Source organism: Camelus ferus, chromosome 22 (assembly GCF_009834535.1).
Source record: "Camelus ferus isolate YT-003-E chromosome 22, BCGSAC_Cfer_1.0, whole genome shotgun sequence".
In the NCBI taxonomy this organism is placed as follows: Eukaryota; Metazoa; Chordata; class Mammalia; order Artiodactyla; family Camelidae; genus Camelus; species Camelus ferus.
In genome coordinates this window covers 1,678,654-1,689,471 of record NC_045717.1, presented here as the reverse complement: position 1 = coordinate 1,689,471, position 10,818 = coordinate 1,678,654, and the positions used below count along the sequence as shown (strand labels likewise).

At 47.5% G+C, this 10,818-nt stretch overlaps 1 protein-coding gene across 1 annotated transcript; it reads right to left on the bottom strand.

Annotated features, from left to right (window-relative positions):
• Positions 1-5,061: 5,061 nt before the first annotated feature.
• On the bottom strand, positions 5,062-9,510 carry CBY3 (chibby family member 3). The gene is made up of 2 exons (XM_032464896.1): positions 6,958-9,510; positions 5,062-5,734 (listed from the first exon to the last, which is right to left on the bottom strand). Exons 1-2 carry the CDS (start codon positions 7,005-7,007, stop codon positions 5,062-5,064), a joined length of 723 nt encoding a protein of 240 aa, XP_032320787.1. The 5' UTR covers positions 7,008-9,510.
• Positions 9,511-10,818: the final 1,308 nt, after the last annotated feature.

The window sequence follows — 10,818 nt, the reverse complement described above, 5'->3', positions numbered from 1 at the left end:
TACAGCTGCTATGGAAAAACAGTACAGTGCTTCTTTAAAAAGGTTTAGCATAGGATTACCATACAATCCAGTAATTCCACTGGGGGCGTACATCAAAGAATTGGAAGCAGAGTCTCAGAGATATTTGCACACCCATGTTCACAGCAGCATTATTCACAATAGCCAAAAGGAAGAAGCAACCCACGCGTCCACTGACAGATGAATGGATAAATAAAACGTGGTGTAGCCATACAACAGAATACTATTCAATCTTAAAAAGCAAGGAAATTCTGGCACATGCTGAAACATAGAGATGACTCTTGAGGACATGATGCTACGCGAAATCAGCCAGTCACAAAAGGACAAACACTGTACGATTCCACTTACGTGAGGTACTTAGTCAAATTCATAGAAACAGAAAGCAGAGTGATGATCACCCAGGGAGGCAGAGATGGAGAGTTGTTGTCTAATGGGGACAGAATTTCAGTTTTGCAAGAATGAAGAGAGGTTCTGGAAACGGATGGTGGCTATGGTTGCACAAGAAGGTGAATGTACTTCTTGCCACTAAATTGTACCCTTAAAAATGGTTAAGATGATAAATTGTATGTGTATTTCATCACAATTTTTAGAAAGACAAGAAGCAATCCAAACATTGAATATATGGTGGAATAGATCATGCTACACTCACCCAGTAGAATATATAGCAGCTAAAAAAAAAAAAAAAAAAAAAAAAAAGGAATGGAGTATCCCGCTGAGGTGTGACGTCCAGGATATGTCATTAAGTGAAGAAAGCAAGGGTGTTGGGCTGCAACCCACAGGTTTGCAAGCCTTGTAACTGCCCAGCTGTGAGACCAAAGAAAGAGCCTGGAGATGGAGCTGGAGACAGCAATGGAGACGTCAGCGGTTTATTGGATAGGGGAGCTTACGAGTCCTAAGCAAAGTCCTGGAGCGACAGCCTGCCGTGTAGGGCAGATGGCAAGCAGGACACAGCAGCAGTCCTTGCTCCTCTGGGGAGAAGGAGGGTACCACTTATACGGGGAACTGACATCAGGTTGGCTCCTCAGTTACCAGGGAAACCAGCAGGTGGGGAAGGGGGCAAGCGCGGAGGCAGTTACTGATGAAGCCCTATGGTTAAGAGGACTGGGTAGTCATGTGAGCAGGGCGTAGGTGAAGCAGCGACCAGTCGAGCAGGGAACATACGGAGAACAAGAGAACGGCCACCTTGAGTTGGCCTGAGCATACAAAGCAGTTGTACAGGTTTTATAACAGGCTGCAGTGTCTGAGAAAGGGAGGAAATTAAAATGCACGCGCTTCTATTTTCAAATAGAAATAATGGAAGGATATTCAAAAATTTAATATAAACATTTACCTCGATGGGGAGGAAGGATCAGGATAAAAGGGACAGGGGTGCAGCTAGACACATCTGTACTTACCTTGCTTTCTAGTTTTGTCTTTGGAAACATGTAAATGCACACTTTTTTTAAAACAATTTTATCAATACAGAGTTAGTTGGATTGATGTCTCCTGTGGTCTTAGCAAGTACAGCCTGAGAGGACTATGGATGGTGATTTGGGGAGGGGGGACAATTCGATTTATTTATTTATTTTAATGGAGGTACTGGGGATTGAACCCAGGACCTTGTGCATGCTAAGCATGTGCTCTACCACTGAGCTCTACCCTCCCTGACTCAGACTCCTTCTTTAAACTCAGCCAGGGCAATTCTGGCATCTCCAGCTCACTGACCATAGGCCACCATCGTGTCCAAGCTTCCAGAGTCATCTGGTAGCACATTAGGACAAACTCTGGGTGTTCTTGGCAGGACCCTCAGTCTTGAGTCATGGGAAATATTCCCACAGCAATCAACTTCCTACCCAGTTTTCTATACCCCACCCCCATCAGTCCCCCCAGAGGTCCTGCGGTCAGACAGGTCCTGCATCCTTTTAGGTCCTCAAGCTCTTTCCTCCTAGACTAGGGACTGTGTTCACTGCTTAGGCTATGGGAGACTCATCCTAGTTACTGGTCTAGAGGCAGTGAGAGGTGGGTCTTCAGAGGGTTAGCATTATTCTATGACACCCATCTCAGGTGAGAGTCTTTGCATTGTCTCCAGGAAAAGTAACGCTATTCTTTTCTATCAAGGGAAGGAGGCAGCTGCTGCCGGTCTGAAGAATTCAGGGGCTCTGGGTGCTCAGGGTTCCTAGGTATATCCACCCAAACAGCCCCACGCCAAGCCCTATGGTCCCATTCCTTCCGTTTAAAAGCCCCAACTTCAGTTCAGGAAAATCGTCAAGGACGCACAGGTCTCCTCTGCAGCTCTGCTGCCTTCAGGATTAAATCCTGGGCCTTGTTTTCAGCACACTCTGTTTCCTGGCCACAGAAGTGAGCATTTCTTTATATGTTGTCTTCGAAGACTTCCTGGCTTATACATCATGCCATGAGTCGAGTGGGAGAAGAGCCTTTCATTCTTTCTTCAGGGCTTCTAAGGCAGTTCAGAAAAGTTAACCACCTCCATAAGCCTTGTAATTACAGCTGCCTTCTTATCTTTTGGCCAAAGGACTTGGCAACACTAGAGGTCAGGAGCATCCCTGACAAGAGCAAGCTGGGGGAACTGCAGGGGAGAAACCCAGAGCTGAGGGGAATTCAGAGTAAAGAAGGAGGGGAGGAATGAAGACAGTGAGTATAAGCAACTTTTTGGAGTTTAGTTATAAAGAGAAGCAGAGAATCTGGGAAGTGACTGGAAGGTAACATAGGGTCAAGAAAGGACTTTTTTCCAAGATGGGAGACCTACCAGGAGCTCTACTTCCATTTCCCTTCATCTCCCTTCTTGCTGCAGACCCATCTACAGCCTTTTTGACCTCCGTCCTCAAGCCCCAAAAATATTTTTGCAAAGCTCTGTTCGCCAGAAGGTTCTGAGCTGTAGAAGGTGAAAGCCACAAAGAGTCTTTTGTTCCTGCTTTCCGCTCTGTCACATCCTCCCCGTGGGGCAACGAGCTTGCTGCCTCAGTCAGGAGGCAAAATTCCAGAGCTGAGAGAACAAAGACATACCTCAGAATATCATCCTGCCCCATTTAATTTGGGTCTTTTATCCACTTTGATGTCCCTCCCTAAACATGGGGCTCCCTGTCTGCTGCTGATCTGGCAGGGCAGTTACTTTTCTCTGTATCAGAACTATTTGTTTGCAAGTGCCCAGACCAAGACAACAGTCCCTAAACTTTAGACACTCTTGAATCACCTTTATGATTTTTGCTATCTCCCCATACCATATAGTTTTTATGTTTTAATATAAAGGACTTTCTTCCTTAAAACAATTTTTTTACTGTGGTAAAATTCACATAACATAAAATTCACTACTTTGAAGCGTACACTTCAGTGGCTTTTGGAGCATTCACAGCATTCACATTATGCAACCATCACCACTAGAGTTGCAAAAGAGTTTTCATCAACCCCCAAGGAAACCCTGTTCCTGTTAATTAGTCTCTCCCTCTTCCCCACTCCCCCAGCTCCTGGTAACCACCAATCTGCTTTCTGGCTCTATGAATTTGCCTATTCTGGGTATTTCATATAAACAAAATCATACAATGTGTGGTCTTTTGCATCTGACTTCTTTCACTTAGCGTAATTTCTCCATCAGTGACTTCTGTGTTTTTTCCTAGTGTATTGTTTCCTTCTCATTTCCTTTTCTGTATATGATTTATTTTCTTAGTCATTCTAAACGGAAATTTTATTTCACTATTACCACTATTTAAACTATTTTAATCTATGTTAATATAAATACAGAACTATTAAGACACAAAAGAGCACTGCTCAAAAGAAAAGTTTTTAAGCTTCATGTTTAATGACATGTTTTGTGCTGTTTTGCTGATTTATGAATACGGCCGCGTTTTTATACAAGGTAGTGGTTTAGTAATCCCTAGTCCCTCTCCTGAAAGCGAGGTAGGCTGAGGCAGGACACCCACTTCCGTCACAGGTTTCACAGGGCTCTAGGAAAATGGGTAATCCTATCGGACTCAAGTTTCACTGTATGCTGAAATGGCCTGTCCACATTCCAGGGAAAGGTTACAGACTGCAAGGATCAGTGGCATCACCTTTCCTGTGCAGCCACATCACTCATAGGCCCCCAAGGTATCTTATATAACACCTTGGGGGTGGGGAGCCGGTTCCCCATATCCCAGGAGAGAACACTGATCTAGGAGGGGTCTAGAAGGAGATCCAGATCAGACACCTGCAGGAGAAAAGGAGTGAAGCCGATCAGGAGGTGACAGCCAAAATTCAGGCAACTGCTGCTGGAAACAACAAAGGTCCAGAGCGGCTGACTTCTGGTTTTTCAAGAGAACACTGAAAACTTGGATTCTTAATGTTAAATCTCCAAATTCTTGAATGTTGGCAACTAAATGCAAAATTTCAAAATAACGTGGGTCAAGCAAATCCTATCTGTGCACAGGATTAGCCCTGGAGAGTGCTTGTTTTGCACCCCGGGTCGTACAGACCCTTGATTCTACACCGAGGAAAAGGAAGCCTGTGAAGAGAAGCGACTCGCCAAAAGCCGCACAGCCAAGAGGGGGAGGCAGAGCCCAAAGTTTCGAGGAAGCTTTCGGGGAAGTTCCTAGGTCGTAAAACACACCTTATCCTGGACTCAGGCTGAAACCCCTCCCGCGAGCTCAAGGACGAGAGCGCCCAGTGCAAGGACCCGACCCCGCCCGCCTCACAGCGCCCTCCATTCCTGAGCGCCGGCTTCCTCGCCTCCGGACTTTGCCCTCCGTCCCGCGGGCCAAGGATGCCGCTGCTGCCACTGCCTGTCATCGCCGGCCATCCCCGTCCCCCCGGGCACTGGCTGCTGCAGCCTGGTTCCCACTCCGCGTTCCCAGCGGGCCGCAAACAGATCTTCCCCCACGGCCCCATCGCTCCCTCCCGGGATGGGCAGAGTCGCCCGCCCACCCCGGGCCGGGAGTGAGGGTCCCCGCAGGCGCGCAGCGCGCCGCACACCCGCCCCGAGCCCAGCGCGGGCGGGACCCGCGCGGGGCCGCACCACCGTGCCCGGCCCGCGGCGACGAGCGAGGTGCGCGTGCGCCCCCACGGTTTATTGCGTCACCGCGGCTCGGGGGCGCGCGGCGGGATCGTAAGCACGCCGCCCGCTCCTTCGCGCTTGCGCGCCTTCTTCGGCCAGGGGCGCGCCGCGGCCGCGGGGTCCAGCTTCTTCTCCAGCAGGTGCAGGCGCGCCGTGGTCTCCGTCAGCATGTCCATGAGCAGTTCCTGCTGCAGCTTTAGGTAGTTGTTCTCCTCCAGCAGCACCTGGCTCTTGGCCCGCTGCACCTGCGCCTTCCAGCCCGAGGTGGCCGGCGAGGGCAGCGGCGGCCGCGACCTCGCGGTCTGGCCCTCGGCGGCCCAGCGCCCGCCGAGGAACACGAAGGTTTCGTCGCCGAGGCGCGTGCGCGGCGCGCCGTAGCTGAGGCCCAGCTCCGCCTGGCGCGTCCGGTGGTCCAGCAGGTAGAAGGTGGACATGGAGGAGATGCGGCGCAGCGGCGGGCGCCGTGGCGAGAAGCGCCGCGAGAAGTGGTCGGCCCAGAACTGCTGCAGCTGCTCCCACAGGCGGCTGGCGTGGCCCGAGGCCAGGCACCGGAAAGCCTCCAGGGCGAGGGCTGGGTCGGCCTCGTCGGGCTCGTGGATGCCGGGAGCAGAGCCGTGACGAGGCGGGCCACCCGGGCTGCGCCCTTGCCTCGGGAGCCCGGCTGTCCGGGATGATGAAAGCGAGCCAGGGGCACTGCTGGGGAGCAAGAGTCCGGGTGAACATCCTGCTGGGACAGGCTGCCCTCTCAAACCGCGAGGCCCGGTGGGCAGGGCTCAGGACTGTGCGCACGAGGCTAACCAGTTGCTGGCCTCCGAGGAGCCAATCCCTGCACACTCGAATTAACAGGAGTCTCCCCTAAACCATGTCCCCCAAAGATCACTCTGTGTCAGGCCTTGGGGATAGATGTACAGATGAAGGACCAGAGCCCTGCTCTGAGTGCTGGGTGACTGCCGGAAGGAGTTAGGGGCCAGGGAGAAGGGAATGATAGCAGACAAGTAAGTACTTTAAAAACGCACAGGAATTTGACAGGTAGATTGGGGGTGGGATAAGGGAGAGCCTCTAGGCAGAGTGAAGAGCTAGGCAAGCCTCGCACGTGAAGAAGAGCTTGGTGTGGGGTTAGTATAAGGTATCCAGCTGGAAACAGCAGAAGAGGAAGCTGGAAAGGGGGACGAGGGCACTATGAGGGCCCCGTATAGCCAGGCTTAAAAGTTTAGCCCTCCTTCTGTGGGCAACAGGGCGCTACTCAAGGCCTGCAAAGACAGGCTAGATCTGCATTCTGAAAGTGTATCTGGTGGGATGTCTGGACTATCCAGCAGCATTACTGCCCTCCTCATGAACTTATTTTACAACCTTGAACTGTCACCTGTTCTGTGCCAGGCCCTCGTCTGGGCAGAGGGTCTCAGCACAGCCTGTGCCTACCCTCAGGATGCTCCTGCTACAGCTGGGAAGCCAGATGTGTGTGTGTAGATCAGCCTAGGGGCCTGTTACATAGGCTAGGACCTGTGCTTATGGCTTGTGCTGACGGGTGGTGCAGACTAGACACGGCTTTTGTCCCAGGTGGACTGCATGCTTAAAGAAACTAAAGTCCAAATAACAGATATGTCCCATTCTCTTTCTCCCCCCACTCCTGTAAGTGACTGGTGAGAAAGAGGATTGTATGCTTGCTTTCAAATTCCTCTTCTCATGGAGAGTAAAAACGGAAAGAACCCTGGGGCAGAGTCCCCTCTGTCTTGCCTCCTTTAATTCAACACACGCTTATTCCTCACACATAGCTGGGCAGTACTGCCCCTAGATCTGGCTCAGGGATATGTCTCTGGAAGACCACACAGAGTCCAAGAGGTGCAACCAAGCCCACCCTTGAGGTTGCATGTTTCCACAGGCCCCTTCCCCGATAATCCTCGCATATTGTGCCTCACCTGGAGGATGTATTGGAGATGCCAAGCTGCTGTCCCAGGCCTGGCCCCATCTCTGAACCACTCAGTTGCTGTTTACCAGCTATGACTCACAATGCCTCTAGGCCAGGTCAGCTAAGCTATAAAACAGACCTCTGGGCTCTCCCCAGTATTCATTCAGCATACTTCCTGAGAACCTACTGAGTTCTAGGCTCTGTTCTAGGGAGGTGGTGAAGACAGTCCCTCATCAAGCTACTGTTTTTGGCGGGAGAAGGTCATAAACAGAGCCTGAGACAGGAATTTGTTCTAGGAGAGTGAACAAAATAGTCCCTCATGAAGCTAACTGGGGTGTCATGGGTCAAGAAACCAGAAGCACAGGCTGAGATGAGAATTTTTGTAGGAGGGGTTTACTGGGGAAGTGTTTTTGGGAGAAGAGAGTCAGGGAAGCAGGACAAGGCAGGGAAAAAACCTAAAGCTAAACAAGAATGTGGCCTGGAGCTGGAGACCAGCCCCCGCAGGAGCTCACAGGGAGCTGCAGAAATCGCACCACAGAGCCCGCTCTTCTTACCGCAAGGGAGCCATTCTTTTGCACCCTTCCCTTCCCCCGCCCACCCCTCACTTCAGTCATTGGCAGGGGCAGCTATGAGTTGTCAGCCAACACTTAAGGCGCCTATGGGGTGAGTGCACCCCCGGTAAAAGGGAATCCGTGGAGTGCCAACAGCATAGAGGAGGGAGGACGAGAATAGATAACAAAAATGAAAGGAAATAGCTAATAAGAATTTCTGATTGTGATACATGTAATGAAGGAAATAGAGAAATATAAAAAGTGACTTCAGGACAAGGTGAAGGCTAGGAACCAATTTAGGCCTGGTGCTCAGGGAAAGCACTTGGTGTTCATACTAGGACCTGAATGATGAGACCCTGGCTACCTGCTAGAGGCAGGAAGATAGATAGGGGCTTGTCTGAAGGACAAGTGCCATGGGTTGAGGCCGTGGAAGGAGATGAAGACAGCCCTACCTGCCAGCCACACCCAGACAATTGCCATCACCTCTACTTGCCTTTCCTGACACCAAAGGCTTCTTGCAGGGCCTTCCAGTTAATCCAGCCTCCTGATGGCTCTAGAAGGGGTTAGGAAAGCCACCTGGTAGTGCCACCTCCTGGGAAACTTTTTTCTTTAACAGTTTTATAGAGGCATAATTGACACACTAAACTACACATATTTACAATGTATAATTTTGCCATGTTTTGATAATTTGATGGACAAAATCATTGGTACCAAAGTCACGATAATGAAGATATCCATTACCTTCAGAAGGTTCCTCTGCTCCCATCACTGGATGCATTTTCTAGAACCTTATACAGATTTCGTAAACATTTTTTACACTGGCTTCTTACAGCATAATTATTTTAAGTTGAAATTCATTCGTGTTGTTGCATTTATCAACAATTTGGTCCTTTTTTGGTGAGTAGTATTCCATATTGTATGGGAATACCACAATTTGTTTTTCCATCCACCTGTTGATGGAAATTTGGGTTATTTCCATTTGGGGGACTGTTACACATCCAGCTGCTGTGAACATCTGCGTACAAGTCTTTGTGTGGCCACATGCTTTAGTTTCTCTTGAATAAATACCCAGGAGTGGAATGACTGGGTCACATGGTAGGTGTGTGTTTACCTTTTTATGAAGCTACTAAGCTTTTTCCAAAATGGTTGTACAGCATCCCCACCAGCAGTGAAGTTTCTTTTCCGGTTCCTCCACAAACTTGCCAACACGTAGTATCGTAAACCTTTTTACTTCTAGTCATTCTAGTGAGTGTGTCTAAATTGCAGTTTTGATTCTGTTCCTCTAAGGGCTAATGATGAGTGTCTTCTCACGCGCTTGTTACCCTCATTGTTGGGTTGTTCAGGTCTTTTGCCGCCCCTTCCCCAACTTTTTTTACTGGATTGTTTGTCTTGTTGAATAGAAGGAGTTCTTTACCACTAGATAAAAGTCCTTTATCAGATATGTTTTGCAAATATTTTTTCCCCAGTCTGTGGCTTGCCTATTAAAGCAAAAGTGTTTCATTTTAATAGCCAGTTTATCATTTTTTAGCTTTGAGGCTCATGCTTTTCATGTATATTTAAGAATTCAGGGGGAGGGTGTAGCTCAAGTGGTAGAGCACATACTTAGCATGCATGAGGTCCTGGGTTCAATCCCTAGTACCTCCTCTAAGAATAAATAAATAAACCTAATTACCTCCCCCCACCAAAAAAAAAGAATGCTTTGCCAAACTAGGAGTTTCACAGTTTTAACCTTACATTTTGTGTTCCATTTTGAGTTAATTTTGTTGATTGCTTTTTCTCATATAGATGTCAAGTTGACACAGCACCATTTATAGAAGACTTGCCTTTCCCTGCTATTTGCTGTTGTGTCTTTGTTGTTCATCATGTGACTGCATATGTGACTATTTCTGGGCTATCTATTCTCTTCCATTGGTCTTTTTATTCTCGAACCAATACCGTATTTTTAAAATTATTGTGGCTTACAGTGAGTCTTCATCTGGTAGTGTAAACCTTCCAACAATATTCTTTTGATGTTGTTTTGGTTTTCTAGGTCCTTGGAATTTTCATATTTCAATTCCATGTAATTGAATTTCTAACCTAATTTTAGAATTAGAATGTCAGTTTCCACAAATAAACCCTTATGCTCACTGTTAAAAACTCTCTTCTTATCATGAGGCTAAGCTTGAGTTAGCCCTCAGAAGGTTGTGAAACATGACCCAGCCAAGCACTCATTCACCCTGTCTCCCTCAGTCTCTTCCCCCTACCCCTAAATTGTGTCTCTGTTATTAAAGCTAATCATCAGTCACAACCATGAAATCTCCGGAAAGTCCTGGATGATTGTCAGGAATGATATACAACAAGTTTCAATTTCCCTTATTTCCACAGACGACAAAAAAGGAAAAGCTACACAACCCAAGGAAGTCTTTTTTTTTTAAATTGAAGTATAGTTGATTTACAATGTTGTTAATCTGGAGTACAGCATTTTTGATTTAGTTATGGATACACATATTCTTTTTCATATTCTTTATCATCATAGGTTATTACAAGATATTTACAACAGTTCCCTGTGCCCAGGGAAGTCTTTATTTGATGATTGGAACAGGAAAAGTTTAGAGGAGGAACAGTTCCCACTTAACATGTTAACTCCTTTCATAAGCAGGTCTTGATTTTGAGAAAATTTAATGAAAACTGTAGAATTCAAAGATTCACAATTTAAAAAAAAATGGTTTCTGGCTCCTTTGAGGGACTCCTTCTCAAAGTCATTGTAAAGACCAGATTTGGACCTGCAGGTCCCAACAAGTCTGAGTTTAAGGACATAAAGTTCATTCTGATGGCACAGAGGAAAGGAGAGGAGGACCTCAAAAAGAATTTTCATCTCTTCACACCCCAGACAGATGTCACGGTGGCTGTGAATGTCAGTGGAGCCCTCCTCTTGGCAACCATGAGGAATACTGCCAAAACCACGGAAGCAAAATCTTTTTTACCCTCATAACCATTTCAGTCTAGTCTCTAAGATATTCTGTCAGTGGTATTTCCCTTCCCTGAAACAATGAGGCATTCTCTGAACTAATATAGCTCTTTTTCAAAAAGAGCCAAAATTCTGCATATGTATAAAACCTGATAAAAACAGTAATTCAAATGGTACAGAACACAGAAAGAACACAGGGATAAAAAAAATCACATGAAGTCACTGTCTTGCCTTCCGAGATAGCCCAAGCTCCGTCTATGCAGTGTGTATCTACCTTTACTTTAACCTTTACTGTAACCACCACCACCCCTACCTCCATGCACATCTCTCTAAATAAATCTGCTTTTATATATATGCTGCATCTTCTGTATCC